At 36.9% G+C, this 22115-nt stretch overlaps 1 protein-coding gene across 4 annotated transcripts in view; it reads right to left on the reverse strand.

The window, feature by feature from the left end:
• The window catches only part of ZYG11B (zyg-11 family member B, cell cycle regulator), an 86854-nt gene that overhangs the window by 18915 nt on the left and 45824 nt on the right, over positions 1 to 22115 (reverse strand). For all 4 annotated transcript variants that reach the window (XM_072772072.1, XM_072772074.1, XM_072772075.1 and 1 more), the window contains 8 exons: positions 17621 to 17761; positions 16564 to 16740; positions 14571 to 14635; positions 10743 to 10842; positions 10433 to 10483; positions 7824 to 7985; positions 7667 to 7714; positions 122 to 319 (listed from right to left, as the gene is read on the reverse strand). In XM_072772072.1, coding sequence (XP_072628173.1) covers positions 122 to 319; positions 7667 to 7714; positions 7824 to 7985; positions 10433 to 10483; positions 10743 to 10842; positions 14571 to 14635; positions 16564 to 16740; positions 17621 to 17761 — 942 coding nt within the window. The remainder of the gene's footprint in view (positions 1 to 121; positions 320 to 7666; positions 7715 to 7823; positions 7986 to 10432; positions 10484 to 10742; positions 10843 to 14570; positions 14636 to 16563; positions 16741 to 17620; positions 17762 to 22115) is intronic.

Consider the following 22115-nt stretch of genomic DNA (forward strand, 5'->3'; position numbering starts at 1 on the left):
AAGACACACACACAAAAAATACAATATTTATTTGGCACTGCATTATTGCATATGAGACTCTGATAGTTTAACTATTATTAATGCTGTTTGTATGCTTCTAGAAAATACCAAATGACCCTACCAGATCATCCAGAAGAGAATTCCTCTGGCTACGGCTCAATGTCCAAGCTTGTTCCCCTCTAGATATTAAATGGGCAATAATTCCAGCTGCGAAGTAACTAACTTCCACTTCAACACTATGTAGGAGGCTACTGATGTGGTCTATAAAATCTTTCCACATTAATTCAGAATGCAATTCTTGTACTTCAGCTATATTATTCTGGAAAAAAAAAAAGATATAAAAATTAAAGTCATATGAATATGATCCTCTGCATTCTAAGAAAAATCCTGCTCTACTAAAATAACTTCACCTTTTGTGCATATGCCAATACATGTTTAAATCATTGCAATCTTAGAATGGCTTCCCTTGGAAGTACATAACAACACCTCTATTCACACGGGAAACAACTGAGGTGGCTTCCAATTTATTTATTTATTTATTTATTTATTTATTTATTTTTATTTATGATAGGCACACAGTGAGAGAGAGAGAGGCAGAGACACAGGCAGAGGGAGAAGCAGGCTCCATGCACCGGGAGCCCGATGTGGGATTCGATCCCAGGTCTCCAGGATCGCGCCCTGGGCCAAAGGCAGGCGCCAAACCGCTGCGCCACCCAGGGATCCCCCGGTGGCTTCCAATTTAGACTGTGGTTGATCTTCCAAAGGATGTAACATCTAACTTACTACTCTGGAGATTAATCCTCATTCTTTAAACTTCATTTGATCTACTATGAAATAGTAATTTTCCTCCTAACATGTTGATTCCATTTCTTAAGAACCAAGACCCTGAACCTTTGATTGTTAAGAGACTAGTCACTCCCTCAACTTAAGTCATTCTAGAATAAATCAAAGTGAAAGGCATCTTTCAAGTATATACTTTGTAAGAACTAACAAGTTTTCTTCTTCAATATGAAAAAGAGTGAGGGTAGAAGAGACAAGTTTAACTCTAAGCGTTTTTGAATGTGTATAATCTATTTAAATGTGTATAATCTATTTTCTACCAGCATCAACAGTTAATCATTGCCCTTCTCTAATCTCACATATTCAAATAAGAAAAGACATTTCAGCCACCTGGGTGGCTCAGTGGGTTAAGCATCTGCCTTTAACTCAGGTCATGGGAACCGGCCCTGAGATGGGCTCCCTGCTCAGCAGGGAGTCTGCTTCTTCTTTCTTCTCTGTCCCTCCCCACTGTTTATGCTCTCTCTAATGAATAAAATCTTTAAAAAAGAAAAGAGGTGCCTGGGTAGCTCAGTCAGTTAAGCATCTGCTTTTGGCTTGGGTCTTGATTCCAGGGTCCTGAGATCGAGCCCCATGTCAGACTCCCTGCTCAGCAGGGAATCTGCTTCTCCCTCTCCCTCTGCTCATGCCCTCTCAAATAAATAACTAAAATCTCTAAAAAAGGGATTTCACATTCATTTTTCATATTCTTCCCTATTCATATGTTTCACATAGGATTTTTTTAAAAGATTTTATTTATTCATGAGAGACACACAGAGAGAGAGAGAGAGAGAGGTAGAGACATAGGCAGAGGGAGAAGAAGCAGGCTCCCTGTGGGGAGACTGATGTGTGACTCGATCCCAGGACCTGGGGATCACGCCTTGAGCCAAAGGCTCACCACTGAGCCACCCAGGTGCCCCCACAGTATTCTTATAGTGACAAAAAAAAAAAAAAAAAAAAGTAAAGAAACAAAGACCCTATGAGAAGGACACACTTTGAACTTAAAGCCCCACAGAAGATGATGCATCACAGTGCTAAGTTACAATTTGCAATGAAAACAATCCATAATAAGTAAGAATCATCAAACACAATAGTAGACTCCCCTCCCCAAACCTCATATGGCTGCAACTCTTTTTAAGATTTTATTTATTTACTCATGAGTGAGCACAAGCAGAAGTGGCAGAGTGAGAGGAAGCAGACTCCCCATTGAGCAGGGAGCCCAATGCAGGGCTCCCTCCCAGGACCCTGGGATCATGACCTAAGCCGAAGGCAGACATTAACCGACTGAGCCACCCATGCACCCTGGGCATGCAATACTTGATCTTGGGATTCTAAGTTGGAACTCCATTTGGGGGTAGAGATAAGTTAAAAGAAAAATAAGGTTCTTAAAAAAAAAATTATGGCCATTCTTTCCTGCCATAAACAAGTTATTAGAAAACCAGACAAAAATATATGGAGAACTATTTTCTGACAGTGAACAACAGGTATATAAATAAGCATGTATATATCTGGGAGAAGGTACTCATATAGGTACAGTTTCCAGGATTGCTGTGCAAGTAAAAAGAGCCGAAAGAGAATATGGCAGTTACTGCCATATTGCCAAGTTGCTGAGTTGAAGAGACAAAGATCTGTGATCAAGGTGGCCAAGGCAGCAAAAATATGTAGAACAGAGTACTAGAAAGGAAAAAGCTCCAGAGAGAGAGAGAAAGACACCTATAGAGGGATTCCCTCAAATCTTGCTGAGTAATGAGGCAGTGAAACTCCATGAGGCTAGGGAAAGAACTATCAGAAAGCAATACATGAACACATCCCCAATCACACAGGGTTAGAACAGTTCACATTCCCATGAGCCAGAGAGAAGACATCACATAGTAAACAAAGCATTGCATAGGAATGGAGCTAAATTATATATCAGTTTTAGGATAAAGTCTAATATGGAGCCCTATAACAAAGCAAATAAATAAGCTTTGAAAAGAACAACTTGATCTGTGAGGAGCTTAACCGCATGCCAGAAAATAGTCCAAGACTCTTTAAAGAGAAACAATAAAATCCAGTGATAATCAATGTAAATTCCACAATGGCATCCAGCCAAAAAATTATCAGGCATACAAAGAGTCAGGAAAATATGATCCAAAAAAAAAATATATATGATCCAAAACCAAGAGAAAAATTAATCACTAAAAATGGACTCAGAAATGACAGGGATAATAGACTTAGCATACAAAGACTTAAATCAGCTACTACAAATGTTATAAATATGATTCAGGATGAAAGGAAAAGATAAATGTGAAGAGAGAAAATGAAGCTATAAAAAAAGATTTAAATGTAGCTTCTAGAAATAAAAAGGATACATATAATCTGAAATGAAAAATATGCCAGATGAAATTAGCAACAGATGAGATGCTTCAGGAAAAAAAACCCCTAGTGAAATAAAAATCATAGCAATAGGAAACATCCAAGCCAAAGCACAGAAAGAAAAAAAAAACTGGGAGAAAGGCCAGTAGGTTATTTCGCAACCAATGAGACAATAATAAGCAATCTCACATACCTTTTTTTTTTTTTAAAGATTTTATTTATTTATTCATGAGAGAGAGAGAGAGGGAATGGCAGAGACACAGAGGAGAAGCAGGCTCCATACAGGAAGGCTGATGCGGGACTCGATCCCGGGACTCCAGGATCACGCCCTGGGACAAAGGCAGGCGCCAAACCACTAAGCCACCCAGGGATCCCAATCACATACCTTTTATTGGAGTCCCAGAAAGAGGAGATGAGACAGGGTACCAAAGCAAAACAAAACAAAGCAAAATAAAACAACCCACATATATATTTAAAGAAATAAGGGCCAAAATTGTTCCAAATTTGATGAAAATCATAAGCCAAAAATCCAAAAGAAAAAAACAATGTCCATTTAAATCTCAATAGCCAGCAGATATCCCATGTCCTTTTTTTTTTTTAAGACATGTATCTTTTGAAAATAAAGCAAGGTTCTTTTTTATACAAACAAAACCTGAGTGGAAAATTCATTGCCAGCATACCTACACTAAAAGAAATATGTAGGTAAATAGAAAAGACACATTTCTCTTTTTTAATTCTATTTGATGGAAGACTAATGAGGATACCTACTTCTGGCCAAAATGAAGTAAAGGGGGCCAGAGTTACTTTTCTATCTGAAACAACTGGAAAAACAAACATCAAACAAGTTTTCAAGACACTGGACATTAGGTAATAAGATATATTGACCTGTAGATATGGAAAACAAGGTGAGATCTGCTTTGAGTTCCTAGGCTGTGGCATATGGATGTAGAACTGAAGCAGAACCCATGGAGTTGAAGAGATGGAGCTGAGAGTTCAGGGAGACCAAGGCAATTCATAGGACAGAATGCCAGGTAGATGAGAACTACACAGAGACAGAATCCAGAGAGCCACAGAGAACACCACTGAAACCATCTGAGAGCAGGAAATGATAAAAATTTACCCGTAAGTGACACAGGTGCTATAATTAGCAGAGTAGAATGGTGAAACAGTTATTGTATTTCTTACGTTCAAAAGTTAAGCAGAAACACGAAAGATATAATAAAGACCCAAACTGAACTTCTAGAGAAGAAAATGACAATGTCTAAGATTTTTAAAAAATCCACTGGATGGTATTAATAGCAAATTAGACATTGCAGAAGAAATGATTACTGAATTAGAAGGCACAGCAATGGAAACTATCCAAATTGGAACGTACACAGAAAAATGAACAAAGAAAATTAAGAGCACCAATGAATTATGAGACAATTTCAGGCAATTTAATATATGAGAAACTGTAGTCTCGAAGTCTCCAGTGAGTTGGGGGCAAGAAGAGCAGTACAAAAAAAATTTTTTTGAAGAAATAATGGCCAAAAACTTTTCAAACCTGATGAAACTATAAACCTATAGATCAAGAAGCTCAATGAATCCCAAATACAGGAACCACGATGTAAATTACATCAAGACACATCATAATCACATTACTCAAAATCATTGCTAATCTATATCTTAAAAATAGCCAGAGGAAAAATCATGTACATAGAGAAGAATAAAGATAATAATGACATTAAAATTTTCATTGAAAATGAAAGTAAGAAAAAAGGTAATCAGTATCTTTAAAGTCAACTTAGAATTCTATATCTGGCAAAGATGCCTTTCAAAGATGAAGGTTAAAAAAAATTATTTGTAGGGACACCTGGGTAGCTCAATGGTTGAGCATCTGCCTTGGCTCAGGGCATGATCCTGGAGTCCAGGATCGGGTCCCAAACTGGACTCCTTGCAGGGAGTCTGCTTCTCCCTCTGCCTATGTCTCTGCTTCTCTCTCTGTGTCTCTCATGTATAAATAAATAAAATCTTTTAAAAAATAATAAAATAGGGATCCCTGGGTGGCGCAGCGGTTTAGCGCCTGCCTTTGGCCCAGGGCGCGATCCTGGAGACCCGGGATCGAATCCCATATCGGGCTCCTGGTGCATGGAGCCTGCTTCTCTCTCTGCCTATGTCTCCGCCTCTCTCTCTCTCTCTATCATAAATAAATAAAAATTAAAAAAATAATAATAATAATAAAATAAAATAAATGTAAATGATCTAAATAGCCCAAATAAAAAGCAGATTTTTAGACTAGATAAAATAGTAAGATGCAAAGTACACAGCTGTCTACAAGAAACACATTTTTTTTTTTTTGAGAGAGAGAAAGACCGTGTGCGTGTAGGTGTGTATATGTATGTGTGTGTGTGACACATCTGGAAGGAGGGGCAGGGGGGGAGAGAATCTTCAGTAAGCTCCATGCCCAGCACAGAGCCCAACAATGTGGGGCTCGATCTCATAATCCTGAAGTCATGACTTGATCTGAAAGCAAAAGTTGGACACTGAACTGACTGAGCCACCCAGGTGGCCCTCAAGAAACACACTTTAAATTAAAGGCATATACATGTTAACAGTAAAAGAATTGAAATATTAGTATTAGTTAATATTAGTCAAAAGAAAGCTGGGAGGACTATATTAAAGGAGACAGGAGATTTCAAAGTAAAGAATATTGCCAGGGATAAAGAAGGTCATTTCATTACTTAATCAAGAGGGCATACAATTCTAACAGCTTAAGAACCTAGTAACAGAGCTCAAAATACACAAAGCAAAAATTGATAGAACTGTAGAAGAAAAAGATAAATCAACAATTATAGTTGAAGATCTCAAAATTCCTATCAATAACTGCTAGAACAAGCAGGCAGAAAATCAGTAAGGATTCTTGAACAATAACAACCAACTAGACTGACTGACATTTATAGGACATTATACTAAGAACATACACATTCTTCTCAAGTGCACATGGAACATTTACTGAGATAGATCATATTCTGGGCCATAAACAAGTCTCAATAAATTCCAAAGGATTCTAATCAAAGTAGTGATTGGAGGCTGGGGATAGAGCCTTAAGCTTTTTAAATACACTTCTGTACTATTTTGTTAGTTATAAAAGCATGTATTCTTTTTGGAATTTAAAAAAAAAAAGCAGTTTTAAAGCCCTATGAAAACTCTCTAAATACTTAAACTCCACTTCTCCTCTTGAGTGACATGAACCAATTTTTGTATCTAATAATCCTGTGAATCCTGAATAAAATGATCAAATACTATGATCTGTTTAATACTTCCCAATTTCTGGGCATTTAGGTCTTTTTATATTTTCTACTTATATAGCTAAAGCTATAGTGAATAGATAATTCACTATAATTCTTTAAATGCCAGCCCTTAGCTTTCCCAAAAATCCACTCATTGTTCAATATTTCATACTCTTACATCTGTAAAACAAACATTAAATCTATATCATTTTTTACTCATTCATCTATGCCTTCTATTATCTAATTCCTCAAGAGCAGAGAGGTCTACTCTAAAACAGCTTTTACCACACAGGCACTTTTCCTATTGTAGTGATTAAAATTAATGAAATATTTGATTCTTCACTTTTGCCTCAAAATCCTACAGGGCTCCCTTTAATCTATATCCAATATATTTATGAAATGTCTAATTTGTTAAGCAGTCTTTTAAGTAGTGATTATTAATTACCAGACACAGCATGTAAGAATATGCATAGGTTGGTGACATTTTTAAAAAGATTAATCATTTATTTCTTTGTTTGTTTGTTTGTTTATTTATTTATTTGCATGGGGGCGGGTGAGGGGCAAAGGGAGAGGGAGAGAGAGAATCCCATGCAGACTCCTTGCCAAGCATGGAGTCAGGCACAGGGCTCAATCCCATAACCCTGAGATCATGTTATGAACTGAAATCAAGAGTCTGATGCCTAATTGACTAAGCCACCCAGGCACCTCAGTTAGAGACATTTTTTCATGAGATTTTTTCTTCTGTTTATAAAAGTAAAATTGTTCACAGTGAAGCTTTGTATTATACCAAAAAATATATATAATAAAGTATATAACATGTTTTTCCTTTTCATGTGTTGAGAATCTTAAGTGTACGCATTGCTTAGAGTCTACTTTTCTTATTTTATTATATTGTGTATATTTTCTAATGTCATTAGGTGTTTACAAATAGAGAAGCAACTTTTTTTCCTTTTTCAGATTTATTTGAGAGAGAGTGTGTGTCAGGGTAAGGGGGTGGTTGAAGGGCAAAGGGAGAGAGAAACCTAAGTGGACTCTGTGCTGAGCATGGAACCCCACATGAGGTTCAATCTCACAATCCTGAGGATCAACCTGAGCCGAAACCAAGCATTAGTCACTTAACCAACTACACCACCCAAATGTCCCAAAAAACAACTTTCAGTGTATTGCCTCAGAAGAAGAAGAATTAATTACACCTTGGAATTTAGCAGGAAATGTTTATATCTTACCAAAAGTCCTAGGACTTTCTGTTGAATGGATGACTCAGTTGGGAAAGACTATAAAAAGAAAGAGAAACCTATAACTACCTAAAGAATCAAATATGGTAAGTGAATACTTAAATCAATCAAGCAATGGCAAAACTATAGGCTAAATTCCCATTCTAACCTCTAGAACCCGCATGAAGAGTTCTAACCCTTGGTTTTCAATAAAATGTCTGCAAGTGGTTGGAGATTCATCTGTGAGGTTCCAAAGTGCACTCAAAGTAAACTTCAAAGTGGTGTCCACTGAATTTTGATTGGTTTTTTGCTTCACTATTTGAAGAAGTTGCTGAAAGAAGGAAAATAAAATGAATTTCTCATCATGAAACTCTTATTATAATTAGTAGGGATAATGATGTCATGAGGATTGGTCTCATGGCTTAAAACATTTCCTATAAAGGTTATTTTAAGTACAAGAAACAGCTTCTTAGATTAGATTTTTCCTTCAACAAGAAAAAAGTAAGGGATCTTCAGAAATATTTTATCACTCTGATGATACCTATAATCTAATACCGTGTAAATAAAATAAAAAGCAAAATGATTAAATCTTAGGAAAACTATCTTACCCCATCAGTCAAAACATATATTCAGTTCAGATCCTGGGATAAAAAAAAATTAGAGGGGCAGAAGAGGAAAGGAAACTAACATTTATTAAGTATCAGTAAAATATATCCTATATTATAGTATTGTTATGTCCATTTTGGGGGAGAGGAAACTGAGTGTGAGAAATATTAAGTAATTTGATCCTAGTCAACTTAGTAAGAGAAAATAAGAATTGGAAGAACTACTTCTAATTCCAAGTTTTCCTTAAGAAAAAAAGGAATGGACAAGTTACATACAAATAGTAAGAGAATTAAAGTCTATATTGAATTTGAAAAGACAATAGCTTTGAAATTCCATTTGTAAATTATTTCTATCATAGCCTTAACCTGAGAAATTTAAGTTTCAAAGATAAATGTTTTGAGACCTAGATAAGGCAACCATAATTCCATTTTTAGATTATAATTTGGGGGGTAAAAGGAAGTTCTGCTCAAACAGATATAAGAAAACATCAATGATCACTATTACATAAAGTTACACACAATTCAGGAAAAAAATTTTAAGAAATGAAAACATTTAGGTACAATTCTTTAACTCAATAGCACAGTGGCTAGGAGTGTGGCACTAGAATCTGCATCTGCGTAACCTTGTTTGCCAATTTAATCCTTTGTTTCCTCATCTGTAAATTGTGAGTGAAAATTAAGAGATTAAAAAAGCTAGTGATCATCATAATCACTACTACTACAGCTGCTACTAATTCCTGCTTAAACTAAATTTTCCCCAAAACCATATAAGTGGACTTAAAATCTTCCTTAAAATCTTTGAATATATCTCCAACCAAAATTACTAAAACAACATATAGAGCAATAAAAAGCTATATTTAAGATTAAAATGTCATCCCTGAAAATAGTAAAAAATAAAATCAGTATCCCTTTTCTATTTATCTAACATATTTTGTGCTAAGCACTTAGCATATATTACTTCAATTAATTTTTTTTTAAATAAACTCTATGTCCAGTGTAGGGCTTGAACTCACGACCAGGAGATCAAGAGTCACATACTCTACTGACTGAGCTAGCCAGGTGCCTCCCCTTCAGTTAATTTTCTTTTCCTTTTCATTTAATCTTCTATAAGGACTGTATAAGGTAGTTTATCACCCCTAAGTAAATTTATGTGACTGCCCAAGCTAGTAAGTGATAGAATTGGGAATAAATCCAGACACACTGGCTCCACAATTCCTACTCTTTCCATTATACCACCATATCCTTCTCCTCTCTTTACATTACTCTGTTCATTCATATTGCTATTATTATACTTATTAGACTGTATTACAACCAACTACATAGCTATTCTCTCTAGTACTTCTTATAGACAGAAATTATAGATATAATTCAATGTGAATCCTAACATCTAATAAGGTGGTGGGTACCTGATAAGTACTCTACACATAATTATCAAAGAAATGATCTTCTCATTACAGACATAATATATAAATCATAGAAAAAGGGAGCCTTTTGGGGCACCTGTCTGGCTCAGTTGGTGGAGCATGTGACTTTTTGATCTCAGGGTTGTGGGCTCAAGCCCCATGGTGGGTGTAGAGATTACTTAAAAATAACATTTAAAAAGAAAAAAGAGAGAGTCTTTCATTTGACTTTTCCATCTATCATTATTGTTCAAACACTTCATGCCAGGATTTAGCAAGAAACTCTGAAGTGGATTTTTTTTTTAACTCCAGTCCTCCCTTGTTTAGATTTATTCTCTTTAAAGCTTTTTAACTTTTCACTGTTCATTGTATCATCTCCTTAACTGTAAGCAAATAAAATAGTTTGTCAGTTATTTAAATCATCTTTCTCCCCAAAGCATCTAGAGCGATTTTATGCCTACAACAGTCTCTACATTTTCTTCACAAATAACAAAATAACAGAATTTTAGGTCTAGATAGGATCTTAAGGCTTATTTAGGCTCAGTGGTTCACATAATTTGATAAGTACACAAACTGAGGTTACAGTTAGATCCTAGGTCATCTGACTCCTACTTCAGAGCTCTTTCCATCTCAGTTAAGGAATAAAGTTGCCTCTACAAAAATAAACGAAGATAATGTTTTGAAATATAAAATGTCAGAAGATACACAATGCTGCCTGAAAACAATGAAAATGAAAACTGTCTAGTGGTCTGCACAGAAGATAATAGACTTACCCTGACAATGAAGAGCTCAGCACCAAGCTGTGCAGTTTGTTCTGTAGAAAGCTGAAAGCAAGCAAAAGACAAAGTAAATGTCCAAGAACTCACTAGCGTGACTTTAATACCATTCACTGTAACAGACTCCAAAGGTCAAACTAAAATCTCTGATCAACATGGAATTCTGCAATATTGAATGGAGCTTGAATAAACAGGCTGGCAAAAAGGCTTACTAACTTTTCCTGCACATAGATTTTGAGGAAAATAGTAATTGTTAACAGGAAATAGGTGCCTATAGAAAATTGTTCAATAATAGGAGTTCAGGTACCTTGGCAGCCAAGATGGAAATGATAGCAACTGCCATCCTTTGCATGTTTTGATCTTCATGGTTGCAGAGCCACTGCATGACAAGCTTGGCTGCTTCAAACCTGAAAATACACAAAGGGTTTCATGAATGGATTCTGGAGGTACAGGCAGTTTCATAGCTCTAGCTGGGAACTGATGCTACAATTTAAGTAGGTAAAAAGAAAGTGGAAACTCCTCTTAACCAATAAAGAATAACAATTATACTTGAGTGTTTTGGAGACGGTGCCTCACTGTTAATTCTGACATTTTGTAAAGCAACAAGATTTTGGGAAATATGATTAAAACTATCTGGCATTTATCTTCTAGAATTTTAACATATTTCTATTCTATAGTAATTTCTATATTGTATTATTTTCTGGATCCCTATAGTACCTATCACAATAGAAATATTCATTTATTCATTCAGATTTATTGAGTCCCTGCTTTGTGCCAGATAGTGTTCCTGACACTAGAGATATAGTGAACAAAACACAAAAATCTCTCTACTCTCATACAGCTTAGTATGGAAGACAGATAATAAATCTAACAAGTAAGTAATATATGTGGTATATGCTATAGAGAAAAAAAATTAAGCAGGTAAAGAGAGGATATGAAATGTTGAGTTAAAAAAAAAAGAAATGTTGAGTTTTAGGTAACGTGACTAGGCAATGCCTCACTGAAACTTCTGAGAAGTAAGAGAGCTGGCCATGTGGCTATCTAGGGAAAAGCATTCTAAGCAGAGGGTTAGAGACATAAGAGACCCTGAATTGGGAGTATGCCTGAAGCTTCTGAGAAATAGCATGGAAGCCAGTGAGAACCAGAGCAGAGGGAACAAGAGTAGTACTAAGAGATGAGGTCAGAGGTAAAAGTGAAGCCAGGTCATAGAGTCTTTGTAAAGAATTAGCTTTTACTTGGAGACAGAAAGCCATAGAAATATTCTGAGCAGATATATGGCATGAACTGACTTATGTTTTTAATAGGATTATTCTATTAGCTGTGTTTAAAATAAACTTGAAGAGGGCAAAGAAAGAAGCAAAGAGAGCAGTTCAGAGGCTACCACAGTAATTTAGGAGAGAAATCACTTTTAGTCTAGTCCAAGTGGTAGAAATGGAAATGAAGAGAAATGGTTGAAATTCATGATATATTTTGAAGACAGCTGGATTTGTCAAAGGACTGAATGCGGTGTATGAGATAAGGAGAGAAATCAGGATGACACCAAGGAATGTATCTGATTGTCTTATCCATAATTTCATCTTTCAAGACTTGGCTCAAATATCACTTCCTCTGAGAAGCTTTCCTTGACAAGTTTATCACTGCTTTCTCACTGCTCCTTAGCATTTTTATGTAACTCTGTCAGACAGCTGTAATTATCTGTAGCCCCACCTGAATCCCCCATTGGCCCATGAGTTCCTTGAGGTAAAGGACCATATCCTATTCAGCACTCATATCAAGAACCCAATACAGAGCTTTATACATGGATGATATTAATATATGTTGGCTGAATTAGAGAAATATAAATTACTCCTCTGCAAATTTCCTCAAATTTACTATTACCTCCTTTCTAGTCTCAAAGCCACCTCAGATTCTTTTACAATAGATTCCTAAGGAGCCATTCTGCCTCCACTGTTTTCCCTTCAATTTGTGCCCACACAGTGGTAATATATAAATCTGTCAGAGAATTTAGGTAGGATTTCATTCCTGAAATCACAGTATTTTTGGACTCTAACAATGGGCCGGTACTTTCAAACTTTTTTCCTGCCTACCCTGTGCTTACTGCAAAATGGATTGCCCACAATTATGATTAAGATAGTCTGACTGTTAAGAGCACGGATTCTGAAGCTCCTTGTATTTTGGGGTTTGAATTCTCGTTCTACCTAATGTTGTTGATAATAATAAAATACATTATTTTATCACAGGAAGCAATGCAGGAAAGTCCTTAAGAATATCACACACTCTGGAGACAGCCCAGTTTTAAATATCACTTCTACCACTTACTAACTTTGGGAACCTGGGGCAATTTCCTTAATCTCTCTGAACTTCAATTTTCTCATCTGTAAAATATAAGATCTATTCAATAGGATTGTTGTGAGGATTAAGTAATATTACACATAAAACTTAATACAGAACTTAGTACATACCAAGATTTTGATGAAGGCTTTTTTTTCTAGTATTATTAACTTCCTCTGTGCCTATAATGGTGCAGTTCCTATAACATAAAACACTTCAACCAGCCCTCATCTTCAGAGCAACACAGCAGGGATGTAAAAAGTAGAGGTTCTAAAGTCATTCTGGATTTAAATCTAAACTTGGTACTTCCTATCTTATCACCTGGAGAATTACTAAACCTCTCTGTGTCTCTGTTTCTTCATCTATAAAATGAAGACTACAAGAGTAACAATTTCACAGGACTGTTGTATGGACTGAATAAGCATATATAAAACACTTAGCACAGTGCTTGGCAATAGGAAGTGCTTTATACAGGTTAGTTGTAATCTTTATTATCTCAAATGCCGTCACTAACATGAAATCTTTAATGATCACCAATCAGATGAAATCTTTCCCTCCTCGTTTGGGGGCCCAATGCATTGTGTCATCCTCTTCTATGAAAAATTCTGTCTTCTGTCATACTCATTTTTCATTCATTCATCCATCAAACATCCACTTAAGCACTAGAGACAAAGAGATTAACCAATCACAGTCTCTGACCACAAAAAAGCTCAAGTCTAGCAGAGTGTATTGGCTATATCAGAGGTAAGTAAACCACAGCCTACATATAGTGATTTTATAGCTGTGGGGCCAGCTGCCTCTCTTCTAAAGTTTTACTGGAACATAGTAAAACCATTTGTTTATATAAACTTCATCTACTGTTTTGGAGGTACAATGGCAGAGTTAAGTAGTTGCAACAGAGACTCTATGGCTAATAAGCCCAAAATATTATTAGTTAACCCTTTAAAAAGTTTGTCAACCCCTAGATTAGTCGACAAGTTTCTTTAGGAGAGTGACTATGTCTTTCCTACATACAATTTCATGTAACCAGTACAGATGCTCAGTATTTATAAAATAAAATTCGTAACCTGCATGAGATATATGTAGTTATATTTTTATCCAAACTATTTATTTCAAATAGTAAATAGTAAACGAAACACTTCATTCCTCAGCTGTGTCAGGTAACAGTGTACTGTTACCCAAATAAATCACAGTAAAATTGCTGCTTGAGAAATACACTTTTCATTAAGTCATTTTTTTAATACCATCATTAAAAATTACATTTAAACTAGTAAGATGACAAAAATCCCTTTTAGCTCTCAAATCACATCTTAGACAAGGGAAGAACACTTTATACTTACTTGAATCCAGCTATATAGCCTCCCTTAACCTCCATTTAAAATTTTTCTTCTATAATTCAGTATCAAATAACAGTAATAGTAAGAGGTATGATACAGAGAAATGACGCTGGACCTAGAACTAGAAGACCTGAGTCTTTCTAGCCTTGTAGTTCCTAGACACAAAACTGTGGGCACTGACATTGACTCTCTATGCCTCAGTTTCTTTAGCCTACAATAGTGTGTGGATATTCTAAAAACTGTAATATAAATTTTTAGGCAAAGGGCTATGAAAACAGGGGTCAATCTGCTATCAGGAATGTCAAAGCACTAAATTAAAGAAAATAGTCAGTATTCTAAGGTAATGCAGAATCCCACCCACTTGATTAATTGTGGACGTGAGACACCAAAAATATGCCAACTGGTAAGAAATGGCCCAAGACACAGTTCTATTTTGCCCCATTTTAAGTTCTAGGGCTATCACTTGCCTGTTGAATGGAACATCTTGAAGGATCCGGTCACTGCAAAGTGAAAGGAGGCAATTCTTCTGCAACTAAAGAACCAAAAGGAGAAAAAAAAAATCCTGAATAAAATACTGTTTTGTGGGTTTTATTGTTTTTGGTTTTTTTTTTTAAGATTTTATTTACTTATTCATGAGAGACACACACGGGGTGGGGGGAGGTGCACAGAGACACAGGCAGAGGGAGAAGCAGGTTCCACACAGGGAGCCTGATGTGGGACTCGATCCTAGGACTCCAGGATCACGTCCCGGACCAAAGGCAGGCTCTAAACCGCTGTTTAAAGGCTACCCTGTTTTGGTATTTTTTAACTAGGGGGTAGCCTTTTATAAAAAAAGGAAGATCAGTGATGAAACACCAATAATTTCTTACATATTTTGCTCTGCCTACCTACTACTGAAAGATTGACTTCGGGATCCCTGGGTGGCTCAGTGGTTTAGTGCCTGCCTTCAGCCCAGGGCATGATCCTGGAGACCTGGGATCGAGTCCCACATCGGGCTCCCTGCATGGAGCCTGCTTCTCCCTCTGCCTGTGTCTTGGCCTCTCTCTCTCTCTGTGTGTCTCTCATGAATAAATAAATAAAATCTTTAAAAAAAAAAAAAAAAAAAAAGAAAGATTGACTTCTACTGGACCCATATAAGTTTACTTGCACATATTCTTTGTCTTTTCTATTTGATGAGACAGGATAATAAATAAAATATCAGCTTATCTCCTTCCCTTCTGGTGGTCTTTGGGTGGGTCCTGCTTTGTCCTCTATCCACCTGTCATGGTCTCAGGGTCCTGAGATCAAGCCCCCTGTCGGCTGCACTCTCAGCTGGGAGTCTACTTGAGGTTCTCTCTCTCTCTCTCCCTCTGCCCCTTCCCCCACTTGTACAGGTACATGCTCACTCTCTCTCTCTCAAATAAATAAATCTTTAGGGACACCTGGATGGCTCAGCAGTTGAGCATCTGCCTTCAGCTCAGGGCGTGATCCCAGGTCCAGGGATCGAGGAGCCTGTTTCTTCATCTGCCTCTATCTCTGCCTATGTGTGTCTCTCATGAATAAATAAATAAATAAAAGATTTAAAATAAAAATTAAAATTAAAATTAAAATTAAAAAAATATCTTTTTAAAAACCAACCAAAAAATAAATAAATAAATAAAAGCTTAAAGTTCATCCAGTTTGGCAAACTACCCTCAAGAGGGAAGCTGGCTTTAATGATCCACTCATCAATCTAGATTGCCATTTTCAGTTGGTTTTTGACCTCTATTTTTTATTAATTTGCCAATTGGCTGCTAAGTTTTAAGAATTAAAAATATAATTTGGGGGATCCCTGGGTGGTTCAGCAGTTTAGCGCCTGCCTTCAGCCCTCAGGGCGCCTCAGGGCGTAATCCTGAGGTCCTGGAATCGAGTACCGCATCAGGCTTCCCTGCGTGGGGCCTGCTTCTCCCTCTGCCTGTGTCTCTGCCTTTCTCTCTCTCTCTCTCTCTCTCTCTGTCTCTCATGAATAAATAAATAAAATATTTTTAAAAATAAAAATATAATTCAAGCAGCATTTTTAGTTTTCATCCTGAGGATAGAACAGGTTATGTAGTACCATACAACTAGAAGTAGAAAATCCACGTCTTGCTCATTTCTGTATTCCAGTACTCGATAGTGCCTGACCCAGAAAAGATGTGCTATGGCTATTTGCTGAAAGTACCACAACCTCAAGATTGAGGTGGAAGATGAGTTTTTTTATGGTCTGCACTATTTCCCACCAACAATTGGATTTAAATACTTTTAGGCAGGAAGTATATTCTTTACTTTTCTACTTATCTGTTTTCCTATACTCAGTCATACCATAAAATTATTACTTTACAACCTGCAAAGGCATTTGAATTTCCAGCCTTGGTCTACTAAATTGAACTATAATGGAGGATGGGACAGGATGGGTAGGGGACACTAAAAGGACTATGTGAATAGGAATCCCCACATGCTTACCTGCTGGTGATTGGGAAAATGTTCCATGGCTTTGAGCAGCAAATGGGTCACATCAGCCAGGAGTCGGACAGGCATTCCAGCAGCAAGATCCTGTTTAGTTAAGTTAAACACACAGGCACTTGCAGCAAGTTGTACTGGCAAATTCATAGGGTGGTTTCTCATCCCAGTAACCACAAGCTGGAAAAAAAATTAGTTCTCTTTACTCACATTATTAATACAAGATAACAGGGTGGTTAAGTCACTTCTGGCTCTGCCACTAACTTACTGTTATTTAACCTCAAAGATCTTTAGGTACACAATTTGTAAAATAAAAGATAAAACTATTTCTTGGGAGTATTGTGCACACTAAATGAGGCATCAAATACAATACAGTCCTACTACATTCACTGGTTTCAAATGTGTATTAGGATTATCTTGGGGGATTATTAAACATGCAAATTCCTGTACCTCATCCAGTCCTACTGAATCTAAATTTCTCAGAGTGGGATTCACAAATATGCTTTTAAAAATAAATAATATTCCAGGACCACATTCTGATAAACACGGCCCTAAGCAATCAACAAAAATTAAGAATCTTCCTTTCCTGCTCTTCAAAAGTATCTTGGTTTAATTGGGAAATATCATGAATTAATTATGAAAGCACAGGTGGGTCATAAGCAGCATGGGAAGGTACCTTATGGAATTCCAATATTATACTTCTTTTAAAAGTCTATATGGAAGCAATAGAATGCAGCACCATGATTCCAGTCCTAATACTTCCATTTTCTACTGTAAATGGTGAAAAAAAAAAAAAAATCACAGTGGTCACTGGTTTTAGGTAAATATGAAGTGGAACGCATTTATATTGCTTACTGAGACTACTATAAAACGTTAATAACACTATACAACTATCTTCTCTCTCGTTTATGGTTAACAACTGAAATCATACATCATCAATCTCATTATCAAAAAAAAGCAGAAGACTAAATTCAAATTTTCACTGATTTTCTTCACTAAGCCATCATGTGTATCTAGGGAAATAATTTCAAAATTTTCATATCCAGTTTCTTACTCTTACCTTTAAAATTTCTGGCTTTGTTTTTTCCATCACATGAGTCAGGCTAAAAAGGTGAAATAGAGCTTCCCGGACGAAGAATGCCCGTTCACTGTACCGCTTCAATGCTTCTGCAATTTGAGTTTCATTGGCTTCTCCAGACACCTTTGAACACAGCCAGAAGATTAGCTTTTAGGATTTCTTCTGCCTTCTAACTTTCTCTTTCTCTATATGTATAGATGGCATCCAGAATAGCTATGTAAGGCTTGAAACAAATGGGAATGATTACTTTTTCAACCCACCCAGAATAGTCATCCTATCAAGGTATACATATGCTAAAGAGATGTATGTTAGATAGGCTTAGACTCTGCTATAAGCTTGTGAGTAACATTTTCACATTTTCACCTAAAGAAAATCTTTTTTTTTTTTTACCTAAAGAAAATCTTAAGATATTTCACACTATAAAGCCTTACCACATGATTAGGCTCTCATCTGTCTCAAGGTAACTCCTTAATTTCCCTTAACTCATATTAAAGCTACATTGGCCTTTTTTTCCTGATCTTTCAATAAACCAAGCTCTTTCCCAGCAAAAGGCCATTGTATGTTTGTTTTTAAAGGCCGTTATATGTAACAACCCTCTCTGACTGAAACCTTCCTCTCTCTGACTAATCTCTACTCATTCTTCCCAATTCAAATGAAATGACACTTCTTTAGAGAAGCCTTCTCTCTCTGACCCACCAATCTAAATCAGGTCCCCCTGAAACATCTCCTTCATAACCATTATCATAATCCACCCCCCACTCAACTGACCCACTCACCACTGTACCAGAACAATTAGCAATATCTGTGGTTCAGAATAATCACTCATTAAATATTCATCAAATAACTGTTAATGAATTCCCCCAGATTTATCTAGCTCCCATCCAGCATCAAGATTCTGTTCAGGGACACCAGGCTGTTCAGGTAGAGTATGACTCTTGATCTCAGTTTTGAATTTTAAGCCCCACATTGGGTGTAGTGTTTAGAAGAAAGAAAAGAAAAAAAGAAAAGAAGAAAGAAAGAAGAGAAAAGAAGAAATTCTGTTCAAAATTAGGTCTATCAGGCAGCCGGGTGGCTCAGTGGTTTAGTGCCGCCTTCAGCCCAGGATGTGATCCTGGAGACCCAGAATGGAGTCCCACATCGGGCTCCCTGCGTGGAGCCTGCTTCTCCCTCTGCCTGTGTCTCTGCCTCTCTCTCTCTCTCTCTGTATGTGTCTCTCATGAATAAACAAACAAAATCTTTTTAAAAAAATTAGGTCTAAGGAATGTCCCATTTCACAGATTCATACATTTATCTTAAAATTGTGGTCACATAGTACTGAGTAACCAAATGTACATAATGGAGAGTGACTTTCCGTAAATGTAATCCAACTAGAAAGTGAAAAATAAATTACTAGAATATCACCACTGATCTCTAATGAATTAATGGAACTAGTGTCAACAACCACTAACATCACAGAATAAAAAAAACAACCATACATTATGTACTTCCTTACTGAAAGAGCACAATACCTAAGAGAGCTGCCAAAGTGATCAAATATGAGTCTCAATTAAGCCTCCAAATCTAGCTACTAATTTGCAGAAAATACAAAGACACAGAAATATGAATCATGAGTATACAATCAGGAATATCCAGGGGGTGGGGATCCTTGCGCGGCTCAGCGGTTTAGCGCCTGCCTTCGGCCCAGGGCATGATCCTGGAGTCCCGGGATCAAATCCTCTATCAGGCTCCCTGCATGGAGCCTGCTTCTCCCTCTGCCTGTGTCTCTCTCTCTCTCTCTGTGTGTCTCTCATGAATAAATAAATAAAATCTCTAAAAAAAAAAAAAAAAAAGGAATATCCAGGGGCTGGCTCAGTTGGGAAAGCATGCGATTCTTGATCTCAGGGTTCTAAGTTCAAACTCCTCACTGGGTGTAGAGATTACTTTAAATAATAATAATAATAATAATAATAATAATAATAAAGAATATCCAGACTGAGACAAAGTCTACAAGTCAAAAATGCTGGAATTTTTTTTAAGATTTTATTTATTTATTCATGAGAGACAGAGAGAGAGAGAGAGAGAGAGAGAAAGGCAGAGACACAGGCAGAGGGAGAAGCAGGCTCCCTGCAGTGAGCCTGATGTGGGACTCGATTCCAGGACCCCAAGGTCACACCCTGAGCCAAAGGCAGGCGCTCAACTGCTGAGCCATCCAGGAGTCCTGGGCTGGATTCTTTAATAGACAAATTATAAGGAAAAGAAGGAATGGAAAGGGAATCTGTAAATTAAAGGATATTCAAAAGACATACAATTTTGAAAAATAAGCAAGATTAACTAAATAAATGCCTAGAGATAAACAGACGGGTCATAAATCTATTTAAAAAGCAAGACATGATTATTATTAATATCAGGACAGAAGTACTTTTGTGGAAGAGAGAGCTGTGATCAAGATGGGGCATGTGGAAGAACTTTAGGGCAGCTGAACATTCTATTTATTAACCTGAGTAATGGCCTCAAATGTGTTCATCTTATTTGCCAATTCTTTTTTTGAGGCGGGAGGTAAGGGACAGAGGGAGAAGGAAAATCTTAAGCAGGCTTCATGCTGGATGTGGGCCCCACGCCACGGGGGCTCAATCTCAAACCCTGAGATCATGACCTGAGCAGAAAAAATCAAGTCAGATGCTTAACTGACTGTACCACCTAAGTGTATCTTTATTTGTACTTTTTTTTTAAAGATTTTATTTATTTATTCATTCATAGAGATGCAGAGAGAGAGAGGGAGGCAGAGACACAGGCAGAGGGAGAAGCAGGCTCCATGCAGGGAGCCCGACGTGGGACTCGATCCCGGGTCTCCAGGATCACGCCCTGGGCTACAGGCGGCGCTAAACTGCTGCACCAACGGGGCTGCCCTTTATTTGTACTTCTTAAGCTACACATTTGTTGTTTATGATCTTAGCAATTGTCTTATTTATAAGAAGGTTAAAAATGCAAAAACAACAACAAAAGAAACCTGTCATTCAGAGATATAACCTCTAAATTGGAAGACTCAGACTACAGTACAGATGTGTGCCAACTGACACAAGAGCACATATTAAGTAAGCATATGTAAGATTGTAGAAATAACAATGGAAATTTCTTTTTTAAAAAGAAATATATTTTTAAACAATCTGTGACCATTCTTCTGTTTCTCCTCACTCAAATAGCTAACACACGTCACCCTTGTAACAACTGCAGAAGCTGACTGAGTGGGGTAAATGAAGCTGGTACTGGGTATACGGCTGTTCAAGGACCAGGTCAATGTACTACGAAGACAACTCAGTGCCCAGCGAAGTCAGCCCTGAAATGCTATGCCCTCAGGCAGACACCCACATCCTAGCCTAGACAATAATCATTGTTATGTTCACACACCAACTACTAACTGGGTGCTGCCTGGCTGTGAGAAAAATAACTAGCGGTCACTTGAACTGCAAAGCATCTTCTCTCCCTGAGGGGAGAACAATGGATGCTTCTTGACAAATGCCTTTTAAACTATGTGAAATAGGGGCACCTAGGTGGCTCAATCAGTTAAGCATCTGACTCTTGGTTTTGGCTCAGGTCATGATCTCAGGGTCATGAGATGGAGCTCTAAGTGGGACTCCTTGCTCAGCACAGTCTGCTAAAGAGTCTTTCCTCCTCATTCCCCCTCTGCTCCTCTACCTGCTCATGCTCTAATATAAATAAATAAATAAATAAAATATTTTAAAACAAAAACCTATGTGAAATATACATACATACATATTGGTCTTGATTATGTATTCACATTGTAAGCATATTATTATTATTGAATAATAAAAATTTCCCAAGTGTTCAGTTCTTTTTGAATTATCCTGAACTTTTTCTTAGATTTTCTTATATTTGTAAAGACACTGAAATATTATGTGAAATAAAAAAAGATTGTAAGAGGGAAAATGTTTAACAATGATCTCTGTAAGCCTTCATTTACCTATATTTGGTTGATTCAACTGCTTTATAATATCTATATAAAATACAGTCTCAAGTTATCTTTGAATATAAAATTAAAGAAGTTTTGTTACTGGAATGTTAATTACTCTAAACAAATTTCATTGCATATATGTTTTATTCAGTGATCAATACTTCTCTAGCCAGTTATAAACCCTCACATCAAGTAGTCTGGCTCCACAGGACACCTGGGTGGCTCAGCGGTCGAGCATCTGCCTTCAGCCCAGGGCGTGATCCTGGAGTCCCGGGATCGAGTTTTAGGCCACACTAAGGAACTCTGGAAAGAGAGACACTGTGACTCCCCAGTATTCTCCCTCTGCCTGTGTCTCTGTCTCTCGCTGTGTCTCTCATGAATAAATAAATACAATCTTAAAAAAAAAAAAAGTAGTCTGGCTCCTCAAATTACCAGTATCTTCATTTCAACCAATTTTATATGCTAGATGTTTAAAAAAAAAAAAAAAAACAACAAAACAAGTACCTGCATGTACTACTTACTGCAAAC

This window comes from Canis lupus, chromosome 13 (genome assembly GCF_048164855.1).
Source record: "Canis lupus baileyi chromosome 13, mCanLup2.hap1, whole genome shotgun sequence".
In the NCBI taxonomy this organism is placed as follows: domain Eukaryota; kingdom Metazoa; phylum Chordata; class Mammalia; order Carnivora; family Canidae; genus Canis; species Canis lupus.